A 19,788-nucleotide genomic window follows, 5' to 3' on the forward strand; every position below is an offset into this window, starting at 1 on the left:
GCATTCAAATATTTTCCTCCTAGCTCTGTTTTCAGTAAGAAAAAAATCTGAATAAAATCTTACTGTTAAGTACCGCATTATTTGACTTTCGCTCATGCACAGATTAGCCACAAAATTAAAGATGAAGTGGATACGATCTGTATTTGAGCAGTCTGACTGAGCATCCATAACATGCTGTAGATCAAGCCCAAATCCATGGAGATTCTGCCCCACAAATTCACAGGAAGCAAAAGATCTGCTGCCAGTGTCCTGTGCCAGACTCCACATGATGCCAGCATAAGTTCTGTTCCCATGCCTCTGTGAGTCAGAGCTGCTTTGGCGACACAACGGGGAGCGCTATATGAGGCTAGTGGTTTTAATGCAGTGGCTGCTTAGTGTACAGTTGTAACATTCAAGGACAAAAAAGGAGATGGATCAATTAAAAACCTGCAGATAATGAAAATGAGCACCCATCCTCCACTCATACCATTTTTTTTTTTTATTTTTAAAACTCAGGCATCTATTCTCTATAAGATTAAACTGACAACAATGTAATCCTTGAGTCAGGCACTGATGTTTTCACAACAATGTGAAAATCTATAAATTTACTCTTTCAGTAAGAAGAATTGGCTTAAATTTAACTTTTAAAATTTAATTAGTGCGCTGCATGCAAGCATTTTGACTTACTTCATCCCAAACCACCTCCTGCCTGTCTTTAGGCTCTTTTATATCTTTAGCATGCACAATAATTTTGGATGCTACTAACTGAATGTAACGGTGCCCAGATAAATACATACAACCCAAGACCCATTTTACTCCAGAATCTTTGATTTAAATGAATCACAGCCTCTTTGCAATTCAGACGATGATATAAAAGTCGTATTTGACATCTAAGGTGGATTTGAGCTGTACAGAGTAATCAGTGGCGCTGCTGATGGCAGTGGTGTTTCATGGGAATTATTGATTGGCTTTAACTTAAAAGCTGTACTGACAAGTGAGGACCCCTGCCACCTGTTCTAAGTAGCATTGATAAGATTCTTGCCTCTAGTTCAAAGTTATTGCTTTTTAATGGCCTTTATTGAGTAAGTGACCATTTAGATTGAGTTTTTAACCAAACCACATAAATATCAATAGGCTGTATCACCGCAGAGCTATGGTCTGGCTTTGTACAAGTGAGGCACTTTACCAGAGACAACACTATTGATGTTTCTATAAAAGGTAATGCTTTGATGCACAGCCAGGTCATGAGGCTTAGATACATTGACAGTTACACTCTCCCACAAGTCGCCTACAGGCTGAGGGACTGCTGTTGTATCTGTATATTAAAATAATAACTGAGTATAGAGATGACTAATCACCACTGCAGTATTTTCACTTCTTGCGCACTTTACTCTAAATGTCAGTGTAGCACACAATGGATAATATTCTCCAAATATCGTGCCATTATATATAATAATAATCTACACTACATTCATTATCTGTGTTGTGTTTTCTGTCACCTCATTTCATTATCTCCTGACTTCACCTTGCCGGCTTTGATCCCATTCCAGCTCTCCACCTGAAGGGATTCAGGCAACACATTCAGCAGTGTAACAATTTATTAGAGCTAAATTGAAACGCATTTTATTTGTTTGCCCAAATACACTGCGGGTAGCTTACTATTACTAGATTCCTCAGCTCATCTGTTGTGCCCTAGTCAACAACATTTGTCCATTATTGGTTGAAGAGCAGCATTCTCGATTTGAAGTACTCCGGCAGATGAAAAATGTGCATACAGCTGAACGAGGCTCATTAATGGAAGGAATGTGTGAGTGCATGCAGGTGTCACATCAGGCGTTCTTTTGGGAAATGTTTACTTTCTTTAAATGTTTTTCCAAAGGCTGATCTTAAGTAAATGTTGATAGAGGGCGGAGGGAAAGGGGAACTCATTATTGGATCTAAAATACACATTTAAAGTTCCATATTTGAAATTCAAGTATTTTGTGCCAACATGTAGGTGTGAAAGGGCAGGAAGGAAAATAAAAGGCATTACTTTATATTCAATAAAGATGGTACAAATCTGTGGTGTGTGCGCAGATAAGAGAAAGAGAGCGAATGAGTGAGAGAGGGGAAAGAATGGCAAGGCAGGACACGCTGCTCTTGTGCTTTTTTGAAGAAGTCCTGTGAAATGACAAAAACAAACAAACAAAAAAACCCAAAAACAAAATAACAAGATACAGTATAAAAAAAACTTCCCACTTTAAATCTGTTCCATTTAAATTGTTCTGAGCTATTTTTCCCCTTATATTTTTTAGGGGCTCAATTTTTTAACACAATATTTACCAAAGACACTGTGGAATTTCTTGTCAGGAATGCCTTCATTTTGACCTTTAAAGCCCTCATCCAAACATTGTAATGTAGAGCTGTGGTGTATCACGTCCACTTGGTTACCATTATCACTAATGAATCTTACTGGCATCAGTGACACACTGGATCATAGTGAGGTAAGTGTACATGCTCTACAGTCATGGTAAAAAAAAAAAAATAGTATAACGTCTTTAAATTATAAGACCTGCTAAGTATAATATGATCCTTAGCTGGTCTTAAAGGTCGGTGGTAAATACAATGAGGTAAATACAAGCTCAAATAAACTACAAAAGATGACATATTACACCATATTTTTTATTTGATAACAATCATGCCAAAACAAACAAAAAAAGCAGTATGTGAAAATCTAAGTATACCACAGGAACTGAGAGGGTAAATAGCAACCTAAGCAAATGCACTTGATTAACTGATCATCAGCAAGTGTGAGCACTTCTATAAAAGCAGACATTTTGACAGTTTGTTGCTGCCCATTAATTTGGGGAGGCTTATAAGGCTATTTGTAACCAATTTGAAGTTCACCATTCTGCAGTTAGAAAGATTATTCACGGGTGGAAAACATTTAAGACAGTTGCCGGTCTACCCAGCATTGGATGTCCCAGCAAATTCACCGCAATGACAGACCGTGCAAAAAACCCAAGAGCTACAGGTCAGACTCTACAGGCCTCAGCAGGTTAAATTTTAAAGTTCATGACAGCACAATTAGAAAAAGACTGAACAAGTTTGGCTTGTTTGTAAGGCTTGTCAGGAAAAAGCCTCTTCTCTCTAAAAAGAACATGCAGCACGGCATAGGATTGCAAACTCGCATCTGAACAACCACGAGATTTCTGGAACGATGTCCGTTGGATAGACAAGACGAAACTGGAGATGTCTGGCAATAATGCATTGTACCAACTGTCAAGCACGGTAGTGGAGGGGTAATCACTTGGACTGGTTTTGCAGCCACAGAACCTATGCACCTTGCAGTCAATGAATTGATCATGAAGTCCTCTGTATACCAAAGTATTGTTCAAATGTGAGGTCATCTGTCTGACAGCTAAAGTTAGTCCCAAATAGAGCCAACAGCACAATGATCCCAAGCACACCACCAAATTTACAACAGCATAAGAAAAACAGAATGAAAAGAATGAAGGTGTTGCCATGTCTCAGTAATCAATGTCCAGCATGAAATGCTGTGACAGGACCTTAAGAGAGCTGTGCATAAACAAATGCCCACAAACCACAATGAACTGAAGCACTGCTGTAAATAAGAGTGGAAACAAACAAAGAAAATTAATACTTCAAGTTACTGATGCTAAAGGTAGTTTTACAAGCCACTGAACATTAAGTACTCTGTACTTAATTTTCAACCCAGTATCACTGCAAAGTATGTAATAGAGCCGCCCATCGACTACAGGACATGGTGTGAGTGTCGCGCTTTGCCTGTCTTAGGCGTGAGATGGAAACACGTGATGAAGTTGCAGTAACTTGCAGTACCACCAGGGTGTGATATTTCATTTAAAGCCAACAAGCTGGATGGCTGATACATGTATGTAAATCTGGCCTCCATACATCTATCTTGCCATTTTTTTTGCTTTTGTTAAACAATATTTTTAATGCAGCATTGTTAAAATGGCTGATAATCAACAGGAAGTTGGTAGAAAGTTGTTGACTGGAAATTAAATATCGCACCCTGCTGGTAACTACGACTTACTGCAAATTCAGCATGCGTGTATATTTCAGGCCTACGAGAGGGTGAAAACGGGCAGGTGGATGGAAGGCTCCATTACACGCTTTGTCATGATACTGGGTGGTATTTTTTCGCTTGTTGCTTCTGCATTTTGGCAGAATTTTGATCAAATGAACACCATGTAATTTTTATGTGTTTTTGTTCATCTGTATTTACCTATTTTGAATTTTGGTGAGGACTAGGTAAATGTTTATGTCCTGACACTATGACAGAGGGTCTACTTTCTTTTTCACCATGACTGTGCATGATAAATGTGTGCTATTCAACAGGTAATAATATTTTCATAACACTCTGATGACTCTTCCAACTAGCTCATATTTGTTGTACTGTACTACTGTGGGTTTACATGGGTATTACCAATATGACTATTTTCTCTCCTCTACAAGAAAACAATAACTAAAGACATACGCTCCACATCTGTTTCCTGTGGCTCTACGGCACCATCAGCTAATCTTCCTGGCTGTCTGCACTGTGGATCTATTATTTCTAATGGTGAAACAATCAGACTTTATGGCCCAGCACCACATCTACTGGAATGGAGGCAGCACGTAATTTAATACTTCAGGAATTGGCTCCACAATTTTTGCCTCTGGCTCTCCCACTGCATGCTCAATAGGGATGTAAATGCTGCTATGATAATGGCAATAACTAGGTTCATTGGAGCTAGTGATAAACTATGAATGGAATGGATGACCCAGGGGCAGTGTACCTCGTCCCTGTGGCTCACTGATTTACTGCAAAGCAAAGGCCGGTTTCATTATGGTGGAAACCAGTGGCTTGTGCAAAAGAAACACATAAGTCAGTAGTTTTACAAACCTTTATGGCCGTTATGCATTTAGGGCTGTTTTCCCTCGAGTTCAAGTTCAAAGATTGATAGAATGACATTTTTTTGAATAGACAATTTAGCTTCAAGGTAATGGTAGAAAACATCACTAAAGTGATGTTTTTCATGTCCAAATGACTGGTTGAAATGAAAGCGCTTCAAATCCAGTCTGCTGCATAGTGTCTAATCTGTTTGCACTGTTTAACCTCCACTTGCTCAGCTTTTGTGGAAGTGGGCCAACAACCCTGTCTATGAAATGTCTGCTAGTGCTTTAGACGTGTGGCCACTGCTTTAGCGCAAAACCTATGATGTTAAGAGGCCAGTCTTTCAGCTCTCTTATTGCAGAACCTGTGTCAGTACCTATTGCTATTTTAAGCAAATTAGGCTTGATATAAACTGCATGATGATAAACCCATTTCTTATATTTAAATATATATTAATATATATTAAATTTCAGTTAATATTTTGATGTTATGTAGCCATTTTTAAATGAATAAGATGCTAACGTAATCTAAACTAACAGTATTTTACCTTTCACTTAATTGTATAAACAACAAACTACCTTAACCATATTATTATTATTATTACAGCCATCATACTGTAATTGCTTTAGGACTGCAAATATGATTTTAACAAAGACAATTTTAACAAAGACAGTTTTAACAAAGACAGGACTACTGGCTGCCCTTTTTTGTTGTCTTTGTCTCTTAGCACTTGTTTAGCTTTTGCATCCGCTCCATTAAGCTAAAACATGTTATACAAGGTTTCTAGCTTTCTATGCTTTTGCAACCTCACAATCACACTGTTATTGTGGCACAAGCCATAGTGAGTCCAATTATATTTTGTTGTTCACACATTTCCAGAAGTTTAAAAGTTTTAGTTTGGTCATTAAAGTGTCTACACTAATGAGGTAGAACAGTGTGGTTATTAGACAGGAAGAGAAGGTTGTTTAATAGCTTCCATTAAAGACTTGGTTAGCTTACTTCATTATCGAAGTGAACTCCATGCCATCCTACACCATTTGTTTAAAAAGGGAACAGGACAACAATGCATAGCGAGTCTGGGAACATTGATCTTACCCCGCTGCAATGGGAACCCTTTGACAACCACTGTCGAGGCTATTCCTCAGCCTAAAGTTATAGACCCACTATGATGTTCATCCGATCAACCATGCATCCATTTGTCAAAGTATCTGCAGCGACTCTACACCAAACCTCACAGTGATGATAATTACTGTAGTGCCAAACGTACAGAGAACATGTCTCTGTACATTTGCATACTGTCTGTAATGGTAAACTACAGTTAAAAGATGGCGTGTACATAAACATATCTGAAGGCTGGTTATAATAGCTTCTTTAATTGCATGTTGGAGAGAAACGGAAAGGCAGGGAGATTCATTTGCACAAATTCACAGTCATTTTAGATTTAAATATTTATGGGTTTTCAGCAGTGGTTTGGAGGAGAGACAACTTGGTCAACAATGAATACACAACACAGGACATAGAGGATTATGTTGTGCAGCCAGTTAACATTGTTGGCAGTTTTGGCCAGGACTGCAATGTGCACAGACAAATAAAAGACTGAGCATTGGAAAATGATGTTTCCAAAAGCTTAATTAAGAAAAAAATAATAATAACAAGTTAGACCAAGAGTGTCTGTCTTAAAAAAAGGTATAGAGATACTCACACTGTGACTTCACAACTGATAATAGTGAAATAAACTACATTTAAATGTAATTCCCAGTGTTATGGTTTCAGTTTTTGAACTTTCCCTTATCTCTCACTCTCTACAAATCGCCTATCATTTCTGTGTGACGTACTGAACTTCATAAATGGGTTGTAGCAAAAATCATCAAATTTTATTACATTTAAACTACATTACTCACTAAACAACTTGGAAAGTCATTCTGACAGCAAAGCAAATGAAACTTTCAGATGGATTTTGGAGATGCCAAAAGAATAACTCTGTAAAATAATGTATTCATGAGAGCACCTTTGTTTCCCTTTCCCTCTATTTTTGACTCCTTCCTCTGCAGCATTTGTGCTGAGTTGTGCATTCCCCAAAGAGCCTGCTGGTGGAGAAGTTTCAGTGACGCACCTGCATCCTGGCGGAGAAGCTTATTTCCATTGTTTCACTGGATACAAGTTGGAAGGTCCAAAAATGCTCACCTGTCGCAATGCGACCACACCTTACTGGAGTGGAAAAGAGCCCCGATGTGTGGGTAAGACAAACTGGTTCTTTGGATAGACGCTAGTTAACATTGCTGGAGCAATTTCTATGTTATCTGTCTTATCTTATTGATTTGGAGCAATTCAGGGCAGTGAGGTCACCCCCCTAACTGATTTCCATTAATAAAACTGCAAAGAATTTAATTAAAGTAAATTGAATCTAAACACTATAACAGTAGGTTATGAGCTTATTCCTTCAGCTTAATTGGAGCCTTGGATGATTTGGTTTGATTTTTAATTTTGCATTTTAAACTAAATTACCTTCAGGCTTGGAAGCCTGGCAGTCACTGCTAACTAACTTCAAGCAGTTAAAACTGACAGTCAGGCTTCCAAAACAAACATGTAAATAATTACTATTAATTGTATCCAAATGTACTCAAACAATTATCAGTTTAATTATTCTTAGATTGGAGATAAAAAAGAGAAAAGAGAACTAACAAGAAAAATCACGTGCTTTTAAAAACTAGCAATTGTAAAGAAGCACGCTCCTTTCTCTTCAGCTTTCTTTGAGAGAACAGGTGATTTTGATTAACAGACCCTTTCACTGCGTTGTCTCCTACTGAGTCACACTCGGAGGGCGAATGAGTGTGTTTGCATGTGATTAGCAGCACAGGGAGCTGTTCTTTGGAGACGGGGCAAAACAAGGCCATTGGACCTGGCTGCCTTAATTAGAACTGGGCCACATGACTCTCCTTCTCCTGGTAAAAACTCATCTGCTAGTCCCAGCCTTTCACTGTGCCTGCCTGCAGCTGTTCTAAACTGATAGTGTTACTGCTGCTGTTTTGCTTTTACCTTCACAAACAATCAGACACTCTTAGACCCAGGAGAGCTGCCTGGTCTAGCTCAGCCACAGTCCAGTGGATATCGATGCAATCTATGCTCAGACAGGGACTTTTCTCCAAAATCCCCCTGCCACAGTTGGCATCATTACTTTTTCATCTAGTTTTTACTTCCAACTCTCTGTTCTTTTCTTTTCTTTTTTCTTTTCTTTTCTTTTCTTTTCTTTTCTTTTCTTTTCTTTTCTTTTCTTTTCTTTTCTTTTCTTTTCTTTTCATTTCTTACAGCATCCTGTGGGGGAATGATAAAAAATGCCACGTATGGTCGCATCATCTCTCCTGGTTTTCCTGGAAACTACAGCAACAATCTGACCTGCCACTGGGTTCTGGAAGCACCTGAAGGCCACCGGCTTCACGTTCACTTTGAGAAGGTGGCTTTGGCAGAGGATGATGACAGGTGGTTTATAAATGCTGTTAAAATCAAACATCATACATTAAGATTAAAAGAGAGCGTAGTGTGGAAATTTGACTGGCATCAGGCTTTAAAGTCACTCTCTGAATAATAGTATTCCTTCAGATAGAGGATTAAAATTCTCAAGGGCTATAAATGACCAAAATCTTTAGGGAGTAACAGATGAATTTGAAAGGACCTTTTATCAATATAATCCTTTAAGAGTGTTCTGTCGGGCAAATGAATTGCAGGAACCAGAAGGTGGTGAGAGGTAGAAGAATGCAATTGCACTATGTATCGTTCTATAACCACTGATCCATATGGCAATTGTCATGCATGCCCATTCACCTCATTACAGAGTGTAGAATGTTATCACAGAATGATTACGGTTGCACCTGGAACAATGAGCAGTTCTCAGGTAGCTTGTAATTTCTTTTTTAACATCTGTTTTAATCCTTCTACTAATCTCTGTCTTTTTTTTTTTTTTTTTTAGGTTGCTAATAAAAAATGGCAACAACATAGACTCTCCCCCTGTGTATGACTCCTATGAAGTTGAATACTTGCCCAATGAGGGGGTGCTCAGTACTGGACGTTATCTGTTTGTAGAGTTCACCACAGATGGGACAATGACCTCCACCGGCGCAGCCATAAGATACGAAGGCAAGCTGATAACGCAGAATCACGAGTTTGCTAATAATATCTTGTACCATCCTTGTCACTTATAGTCAATGTCATACACTCTCTCTGCAGCTTTTGCAAAAGGGATGTGCTATGAGCCCTTTGTGAAGTATGGAAACTTCAGCAGCAGTGACTCCAGCTACAGCATTGGCACAGTGGTTGAATTCTCATGTGATCCTGGCTACACACTGGAGCAAGGCTCTGTAGTGATTGAGTGTGTGGATGCACAAAACCCTCAGTGGAATGAGACCGAGCCGGCTTGCAGGGGTGAGTTAACAGATGTCATGATTGCAGGGCATTAAATCTTAGGGGGGGAAAAAACGTGCTTCCACTGGAGAACAACTTAGAGCAAGATCAGATTGACCTAAGGACCCAAGGCTTTCATTGTCTGCTTGATCATTGCAGGAGTTATTTTTTAAAATATTAAATTCCAGTGACAGTTAACTATATCTTCCTAAGCTGCTTTCCTCTGATCCATGATAAAGTTTCTCTTGAAACTGTAACAATGATTTACTTTGAAATGTGTGCTTGCAGGGCAGATTTTAGAAGTGCTCAAGATTAAAGGCATACAATAGCTGGCCTAAGATGAGAACTGCCACAGTTCACAGGCTACGCATCATATTTAATAGCGGCCCAACCCTGAGCCCTTCCCTTCTCCTCCTCCCACATACACATACACACAAATATGACATGCTGACCTTACTCTTGGTCTTTAAAGCCTGCATGGTTATTCTGCCACAGAGTGAAATTGAAAAGCTCTCTAGTAAAGCTAGCTACAAGAAAATTTAATTTCTGCTTGTATGGGTCATGGTCACCAAGTGGTTCAGTGTCAGTCTGCAATTTTGCAAGGATCATTCCAAGAAGCTTGCACAGCACTTGATTCCAGCTGTATTTTATCAAGCATTAAGGTCATGGGCATAATCTAGAGAGTCAAAATTGCTTATGCACCAACATACATTTGTTTAGAGTAGATTGATGTCTAATTTGCATCTTAGCTTTATGTATCTTGAAATCTTTTGCAATTTGTTTCTTCAGCCTGTAGTGTCTGTGTGTTGCAGCTGTGTGCAGCGGGGAGATCACAGACTCTGCCGGTGTTGTGTTGTCTCCTAATTGGCCCGAGGCTTACGACAAGGGGCAGGACTGCATCTGGGGTATCCATGTGGAAGAGGACAAGCGGATCATGCTTGACATCCAAGTGTAAGAGACTGCACCCAGGTGTAAGACTAGAAATCACTCAGGGAGGTCAGAGAGGATCTCAGACTCCAGACATAAACGTACACCCCTCTTGGTTACTTTCTCATCCTTTCTCTCCTCTACAGAGACACACTGCAAAATGCATATAGGGAAGTGTTTCTGTGGTTGCAGTCACTAATTAGTTTTTTTTTTTTTAACATCCGCTACATTAAGAATTCTGTGTTGCTTCCAGCTCGCTCTCTGACCAGATTAGCCAGTAAGCCTTCCTGTTCTCACTTCCCTGGTGTCTGCCTCAGAGTTGGCTTTGAAATGAATCTGCTCTGGCAGTCAACTACTCTGAGCCACTTATTCAGCCTACCCAACTGTAATTCAGCACACATGCACAGAGATGTCAAAACAGACAGATGCAAACACAAACGCAGACACTCTGTTTCACCTTCACCAATCACTCATACACAAATGTTCCACACGCACACACACACACGCACATATAAACACATTTTTTCTTCAGTCTACATCAGTAATTGGTCTTACATGAAGTGAAAAATAATCACACTGCGTTCTTTTCTGTATGGTACACGGAGCAATTCTTAAAAAAAAAAACAAAACAAAACAAAATGATACATCTTGCACCACTGTCTTGTTATCTTTTATGAATTTATCTGTTTGCTTTGGTTGAGTGATTTCCACAATATTGCCATGCACATGCACCCTATAGTAAGCACAAAAACTACAGCATAAGTGATTCCTGTTGTTGGAGGGCTCAGAGAGGTTAAAAATAAACCAGTGGGAATACTGCCTGAGGTTGTAAAAAAAAAGTCGCTGACAAATCTCTACCAGTGGCAATTGTGAGCTGTTGGTCAGAGTGGTCATTTGTGCATGCATGCATGCGTTCCCTTCACTTTTCATATTTTCCATGTTCGTAATATTTTCTGAACAGTGTGATAAAATTAGGATATATTTGTGAAATGAAGTCTGAGGCTGTATAGACAGCTTGCAAGGCGCAGCAATAGACAAACTCCAGAACAAATCAAATCACCATCATTACTGCAAATCTCTTCCAGTGAACAGCAGTTAGAGGTGGAAATCATGAACCTTTTCCACTGATTTAAATCACTACATCAGTTCAGTTAAGAGATTCAAGGTCACTGAATAGACTTTTGTACATGCATCGGGACCAGTGTTCTCTAGGCCTAGCTCTCAGCACTGATGCATCGTCTTCAATTCAATACACCATCCCGTTCACAGCTATTTATAATTGCTGCGTATTCATTTCAGTTCTGATTTATGGTTACATAAGCACAGCACTTTTGGCCAGTTGCTCAGCATTTTATTATTTACACCTGAGTTATCAGAATTGCGACCATTTCTGTGGATTTTGCCTTTAAATATGTTTTTAATAGGGAAGAAACACAATGTGAATCATCACAGAGCTGAGAGTGCTGCTCTGAAAGCTACTGAGTCTGTCAGAAATAATGGCAGTTTGGTTCATTTAGACAGTGTATTGATTGTTTATACATGTAATAGCCACATAGTCAATATATCTGCATATCTCTATTTTTCGAGGGATTGTGGATTGAGTGGATCGTGTTACTGTGGTATTTATCAGCCACTAACTGTTTTCTCTGTTGGTTGGACGCAGTATGGGGAGAAACTGGAGATCCTCAGAATGAGGTGGTCATAATCCACAGCCAGTACTGTACTCACACATGGCTTTGTTGTCTCACTTCCACTTCAAGGGGTATTAACTGCGACATAACTAAATTAGTGACTGTATTTTTGTCAAGAACTCAGAATATACTCATAAAATATACTAATAAATTTATTTTAATGTACACTGGAACAACAGTAGATCTAGTAACAAATATTGTGTTCCACTGCAATGTTCATTCATCTTTTCCATGTTGCTGAACTAAGCATAAAGATACAGATTAATATCTCCTAGCTGTGTCATACTGAACATTTGTGTGGGTGTGGATTTGTTTTGCTCATGCTCAGTTTTTGTATGCTGCTGCATGGTCACAATACACAAAACTATATCTATCAGGCACTGAGATATGAGCCATCACTCAAATATGATCCACAGATCCAAAGGGAATAATAGCATCAGAGGATACCAATAAAACACCATGTCTGAATACAGCACAGGGTTTTATGTGACCCTGCATGCCACTGTGTTCTTTAGACAGAGATTAAGACCCGATGATTAATCTCTGTTATTTAAAGTCAACCAGTGCACCTAGGGTAAAAAAGATCAGAGAGGATTTTTGTTTTTTTTTTTTTATGTAGAAGTAAACAAGTTTGATTAGAGGTAAACTGATTTTCATTCAGAGATTTCTTTTTAAATTGTGCCAGACTTAAATTTGTTTTAATCCTGGCCACATGAGAGTGCTCACTGTAAATTAATGGTGGTGTGCCTGGCTTTAGTTTATCTCAAGGTTGGTCATGTGTAGCTTTCCTGGCACTTGAAACCCACAGCCTGTCTGATCCCTGCGGACCCCACCATTACCTTCATGTCTTCCCGGCTCTGCTTGAGAATAGCATTCCTTTAGGCTTGGTCAACATGTAATATGTGTCAAAGTGTGTTTGTGTGCATGCATTTTGCATGTTAAAGTGACAAAAGGCTCTTGTGGATAAGAGCTGTCTCATTATAAGGGTGGGCACACACTTTTCCACAGTAATGAGAATGTTTTCTGTGTTATCATTCATCACTGTGCCAGTGTTGGCAATTACAGAGGAGCAATGTGCATAATGAGGACTGATTAATTAATTTAGGCCAAACAGGAGGGCCGACTCCTTGCTAATTAGCATGGAGCATGGCTCCAGCAAGAGCCAGACACAAGAGGTTACAGCTGATATCCCCACCTGTGGAATATAGCTAGGTAAGTGGCTCACATGCATTTTAGCATTCAGCGTCTCATATCTGGAAATGTTTCACCAGACAACACAATCACAAAGTGTTTAACAGTCCTAATGTTTCAGTTTAGTGGGCAGGACCAGAGACTTTGCAGATTGGACTAACTGGTTTTTAGAGTCCTCTTGTGGTGACACTGTACATGACATGCAAGTCAGCCTGTGCTGGGGTTGTGTCGGTGCTTGCATTTTTTTTTTTAAAGTTATTTGAACTGAGCAGAACAATTTAAATGTCAAACGCGTATGAAAAGATGTAGAAGGCTGATTTTGAAATTATGTCACCGTGAGCTATTGCCATTCTGTTAGAGTTTATAGAGATTTGCTGGGTTCTTTAAACTTGACTGGTCACTGAAGGTGACAGAGTGCCTACAGGCTTGTAGAAAACAACTGTCATCTCATCTGCGGAACTGAGCCAGCGGCATTGGTATGCAGAGGAGTTTTCAGAAATTGTTTTTCAAACAGACCTTGGAACTTTGCAAACACCCATACCATGCTGGCGAGGGAGACATTTAGTCAAATAAGACAACACTAAATAAAATATTGCTATTATTATTATTGTCGTTGTTGTTATTGGCACTATGTGGCATAATCTTTTTCAAACCTGTCTTCTATTCTCACCCATTTTCCTTTGTGATCATTAATTTAGCAACGAGCATCCCAGATGTTGCCAGTGTATCCCTGAAAGATTCTGATAAACATTATCGTCTCTCTAAAATGGAAATGAAAGATGAACTAACAGATACACAGGGCCAACATAGTTCTCAGATTAGCTGCCAGTTTTCAAACCAGGACAGGACTTGCTTTTCATGACTTGGGGGATAGCTATTAAGAAGGGGCCATGTGGGATGACATTTGGATGCAGTGACTGCCAGGTTGGTGCAGTGTGGCTGAGTAGCCTGCAGTGACTCACTACTGAGAGGAACTGTGGATGTCTGGGCTGAAGGCATCTTGCATTTGGCAGTCTTCTGTGGTGTCACCAGGATTTTGAATACACTTCAGAAAGGTGAGAGAATAGATGAGGTCACTTAAAAATCAAGGTTGACTGCAGAGTTCTTGATGAGCCTAACGCTTCCCACTACAATACTGATGGTTTTTGGATATAACAACAGCGTTGGTCCTGTTGAACATCAGAAATCTCGAGTGGATGTAATGGTGTTGAAAAAGCAATTTTAGATTTGAGATTGTTTTCCAATACAACGTTATCAGGCAGAGTTGTGCACCTAATTGTTTACCCATGTTTCAGGTATGGCACTGAAAAATGTATATTTGATTAAAACAGTATATAGACCAAGCCACTGCCAAAACTATGAGGACAGATATCTCAGACGCACAGGTTAAATCATGACCATTTTGTGCAAAGGGAGCAAAGATCAACTGCCATGGAGCTCAATTGCAACACATAATTAGTGCCAAAGAACATGGGCTGTGGTGCTGATAAGCTACTGTAGTAGGAAAAAGAGGAAAATCAATCATAGTGACAGTAGTAAAATTAGAAAGTAGTCTCATGTAAAAACAGGAAAAAAGGAACAGCCAGTACAGTGGCAACATTGTATAGTATGCAGCAGAAGGCATCAGTGGGTGTTGGTATATTTTTGTGTTGAGAATGATGACAGGCAGAAACTGGAGGTAATCACACAGTGTGATTACCAAATGACAGATCAACATCCCTCTGAGAGGAAATCCTTGAGAGAAAATAAGGTGGACAGTTTTAATGACCCAAAGGTGAAGGAGAGCTCAGATGGAAATGATGATGCCATGTACTCACTATTGTGCATGCATGTTATTTCTTGAGCATGCATCAAACAGATCTAGAAGAATGTAGAAGGTTTCAGGGCAAAAAAACGTATTTGCTTATCCTGTTGATGCCCTCTCTGAAGGCACCAGGTCTGTATTTGCATAGAGTATTATCATGGAGATTTGGAAGTGAAAATTGGCTTTGTCATTCCTGTCATTTCAAACCACAGCAGTCGATTGTCAAAGAACACGGAGGTGTAAATTGCTCTTATAGTGTTCCAGGTAACCAGAGGGAGTACCTTGTCGCTCAGATTCATGCAGCCCACATTCATTATTTGTGTCCAGCAGGAGAAACCTGTCCAAATTTCTTCATAAAAAGATCCACCCCTCATTCTGACCATGTAGTGTTAAAATTTTACTTTGCGTGATTTTCCACAGAAACAAACCCTGTGGGTTTAATTATATCAGCTTTTTGTTTATACTGTTAGTCAGCTTAAAATATGCACGATTTATTCCTAGTCTGATTTTAACAGCAGTTTGTTTCCTCTCAGAGGAATTTTGTGGGGAGGCTGTGAGTGAAGGATTTAGTAGAGGAGAGGTCATTTGTTTCCCTTTATCATAAAACTCTGTCAGTCATAGATAACATGGCCTTATCTCCTATTACAGTGTTTGTCCCAAACAGCTGAAACTGTCAAAGTGTAGATGTGGAGAGGACCCAAACGCTGATGCTAACCAAAAATGAACAAAAAAGCTAGCCTCTTTATTTGGCTGTTTTAAAAATGCCCAAACATACTCCAAAAGGGACCAAATCCCAAAGCAATCACAGTGAATGACAGAAATCAAAGTGCAAACCATGTCAGAACATTAGAAAGCAACAAAAAAGCTTTGGCAATAGGGTCATTCCATCTCAAATCAGTACATTTTTAGAACATTTTCTGCTCGGCCCCCTTCAGTTTGCCTAAAGATTTTATGGTCCAAACTTTAGACACATATAATGATTGCTCTGAAATTTTAATTTCATGTATCAAACAGGTTTTGATACATGAATTTTAGGTTTAACACATCTCAGGGCATCTGGGATAATTGGTGATTCTAAATTACCCTTAGCTGTGAATGTGAATGGTTGTGCGTCTCTCTGTGTTGAGCCTGCAACAGGCTGGTGACCTGTCCAGGGTGTATCCTGCCTCTCGCCCTGTGACAGCTGGGAAAGGCTCCAGAGGAAGAAAATGGATGGATGGATGGACATCTGAGGGAAGTTCCCATTTCACATCACTGCTCGCCTTCAAACATCAAACCAATTTGAGCCTAAATGGGAAAAATAACACATAAAATACAATCTTATTTGGTGTATCCATCACTGGGGCTTATTGCATACAAAGAGATGAAACATATAAAATAATTTAATTTATGCATCATTTATAATGCCAAACTGAGGGGCTAAAGTGGGCCGGAATGACAGCAGAACAGCGTTTTTAGTGCAGATGTGCACATGTTGTGGTGACGGTACTTTAGCATCTAGCTTGCTGTACAGAAGGGGAGTGAAAATAAAAGCAGCAATGTTTTTAAAGTGGCAGGTAATTTCAAAAGCATTGTTTCTTTCCGCTCAACAAATAGCAGCAAACACACAAACTGATTTTGTGTGTCACACAGTTTGTCACACAGTGTGTCTGCTAGCTAAAGGTCCTGCTGCTGTAATTCCCAAGGAGAAAAGAATGAGCGATCACTCAGAGATGGAGAAAGATGTAAGAAAGAGGACAGGACAGGTTAAATTAAAGGTAAGGACTGCTCAGTGACATTTGATAGACTGGAAATTGAAAACTTAGATGTAATGTCCTCATTTTTAAATCAGAGACTGGATCTGTACATGATATGAAGTTGTGTTTTTTCATATTGTGAAATGTCCTGCAAAACAAACTGAGGTACACTAACTTTGTGTCGTTTAAAGGTGGCATGAAAATACTTGGTAGTTCAGTGTTTAGTGCAGGAGTAATTTAGTTTAGTTTATCATATTGTGGTAAATTTACAGTAAAGCTCTGTGTTGGACTGGTGCACAGCAATTCATGGTCAGAGTTAGGTTACATCAAGTGTAGCAGAGATTAATTTGAATTTAAGCTGATCATGCTTAGATTAATTCCCTGAATTCCACCTTTATATCAACTGTATCTTGTCAGTATAAAGACAGTGTACACAGTATACTGTCAGTGTAGGGGAAATTATTATGAGTTGTGATTCTTTTCCCCACACTGAGTCACTACAACTGATCTTAAGGTTCCCCCACCTGCCAAATCCAACTTTCACCCTTGACTATACTCATTTTTTTCTGTTTAGGTGTGGAGGCAAAGTCAACAAAAGTTTGTATTCCTATGTAAAATTATTTTATTATTAAAATAATATATTATAAGATCCAGGTAGAGTTGCACAAAAATAACTGGTAGAAATGTCCTTCAAAAAGCTACTTTTATTTTCTTAGTTTGAGTACATTTCAGAACCCGTACTTTTTCACTTTTAATTGCATAAAAAAGTTGATTCGATGCTTCAATTTTTACCAGAGGATTTTTTTTAACACAAGTATCTGTACTTATACTCAAGTAAGGAATATCTGTATTTTTGCCACCTCTGAGGGAGATAGCACAAAAGACACACTGTGGAAAAGAGCCAGAGATAAACAATAACTAATGTTTAAATGCATAGTGGTGTATAAACACATAGAAAGTGAAAAAGAGGTAAGTGAAAGCCCCAGGCATCCTAGGCATATTACAGCATAACTAAAGAAGGGTTCAGGGTCACCTGATCCAGTCCTAACTCTAAACTTTATCAAAAATCCTAATCTTAAAGATAGAGATGTTGTCTGTCTCCCAAATTGAGACTGGAAGCTAATTCCACAGAAAAATGGCCTGAAAACTGCTACTTTTAAATACCCTAGGAACAACAAGTAAGTCAGCAGTCTGAGTGCTCTATTGGGCTGATAGTGTACTGTGAGGTCTTTAAGATAAGATGTAGCCTTATTACTCAAGACCTTGTATGTGAGGAGAAAGACTTTAGATTTGATTCTGGATTTAACAGGGAGCCAATAAAGAGAAGCCAAAAATGGGAGAAATATGCTCTCTTTCTAGTCTGTCAGTCGTTGTGACTGTAGCATTCTGGATCAAGTGAAGGCTTTTTGGGGAGCTTTTAAATTGATAATGAAACACACTAGTCCAGCCTAGAAGTAATAACTGCATGAGTTAATTTTCAGCATTACTCTGAGACAAGTTGTTTCCAATCTTAGAGATATTGTGCAAATGCAAGAAATTAGTCCAACATATTTGTTTAATATGTGACTTGAAGGACATATCCTGGTTAAAAATGACCCCAAGATTCCTCACAGTGTTACTGGAAGCCAAGGTAATGCCATCCAGAGTAGGTATCTGATTAGACAGAGACTGAAATTTTTAGGGCTGAGTATAATATCCTTAGTTTTATCCATATTTAGAAGCAGCAACTTAGGTCATCCAAGTCTTTGCCTTCCAGTTTAACTAACTGGTGTGAATCATCTGGCTTCATGGATAGATAAAGCTGGGTATCATCTACATAGCATGAAAATGTATGTGATGCCTTCTAATGATACTTCCTAAGGGAAGCATGTATAATGTAAACAGAATTGGTCCTAGCAAGGAACCCTGTGGAACTCCATAATTAACCTTAATGTGTGAAGAAGACTCCCCATTTATTGTCAAGGCTGAGTGCTGCAGGCAGGGCAGGAAGGACCTCAAAGCAGGACACGGGGCAAGAGCTGAACCATACAATAACTTTATTAAAACAAATAAGCACAAAAGACTAAGCTGGACAGGCCAGTTACACAAAAGGACTTGAAAACTAGAAACTCGAAAATACAAAACACTCAGCACGGAACGTTAACGTATAGAGACTAAAGAGTAACAGCTACCGGCCAAAAAATTACAGCAAAATGGAACTAAACAAAAAGGAACTCAAACCCTGGGCCACCGACCCGCAACTATGACATTTATATGAATAAACTAGAGTCTATTAGATAGATATGCTTCACACTAATAAATTATGATCTTGTGATCATAATTTAGTGGTGAGATGCCATTTCCTCTTCAGCTAATGGTATATCTGCTTTAAGGTGTGTGTTTGTGAGTTATATAAGGGAGTTAAGCACTTTTGATTTGAAGCTGTGTAATCTGTTATTGTAAATTTAAATTTTATTTTGAAATGATCAGACAAAAGAGGGTTTTCAGGGAATGCTGTTAAATGCTCAGTGTCTATACCATACATCAGAATATCTATTGAGTCTAATAATAGACTAAATGTAATATAAATATACTATAATTACTGTATCTGAACTGAACACTGAACACTAAATCAGATTAAAAAAAAATCTAAGAAATCAGACAGAAAGTCTGAGTAAAAGCCAGGTGGACAATAGATAACATAAATAAAACTGGTTCTTGATTTTTCCAGTTAGGGTGTCCAAGAATCAGGCTTTTAAATGAATTAAAACTCTGTCTGGGTCTTTGGTTGATTAATAAGTTGGAGTGGAAGATTGCTGCCGCTCCTCCTCCTTGGCCTGGGCTTCATCAATTCTGAATGTTAGTTTTTACTTGGAGGGGGGTGGGGGTTGATTAATTTAAATTAACATATTCATCCTGATGTAACCAGGTTTCTGTAAGATAGACTAAATCAGCATTTTGACCAGTAATTAAATTATTTACTAACAGGGACTTAGGAGAGAGAGACCTAGTGTTTAATAATCCACATTTAATGGTTACTCTTTGTTATATTGTTCTTTCTTTGTGACTTGTTATACTTTTGGTATTTCTTGGTCTGGGAGCATACATAGTATTTATGGGGATGAGGTTTTGAGGGGATGGCAGGAGGAGAGAAGCTGCAAAAGGCATGCAAGACTGCAACTCTGC

The 19,788-nt window shown here is 38.9% G+C and overlaps 1 protein-coding gene across 3 annotated transcripts in view; it reads left to right on the top strand.

The window, feature by feature from the left end:
* The window catches only part of LOC115791704 (seizure protein 6 homolog), a 109,098-nt gene that overhangs the window by 81,443 nt on the left and 7,867 nt on the right, over positions 1-19,788 (top strand). For all 3 annotated transcript variants that reach the window (XM_030745913.1, XM_030745914.1, XM_030745912.1), the window contains exons 5-9: positions 6,931-7,116; positions 8,188-8,356; positions 8,844-9,010; positions 9,101-9,295; positions 10,087-10,225. In XM_030745913.1, coding sequence (XP_030601773.1) covers positions 6,931-7,116; positions 8,188-8,356; positions 8,844-9,010; positions 9,101-9,295; positions 10,087-10,225 — 856 coding nt within the window. The remainder of the gene's footprint in view (positions 1-6,930; positions 7,117-8,187; positions 8,357-8,843; positions 9,011-9,100; positions 9,296-10,086; positions 10,226-19,788) is intronic.

This window comes from Archocentrus centrarchus, chromosome 14 (assembly GCF_007364275.1).
Source record: "Archocentrus centrarchus isolate MPI-CPG fArcCen1 chromosome 14, fArcCen1, whole genome shotgun sequence".
Lineage (NCBI taxonomy): Eukaryota > Metazoa > Chordata > Actinopteri > Cichliformes > Cichlidae > Archocentrus > Archocentrus centrarchus.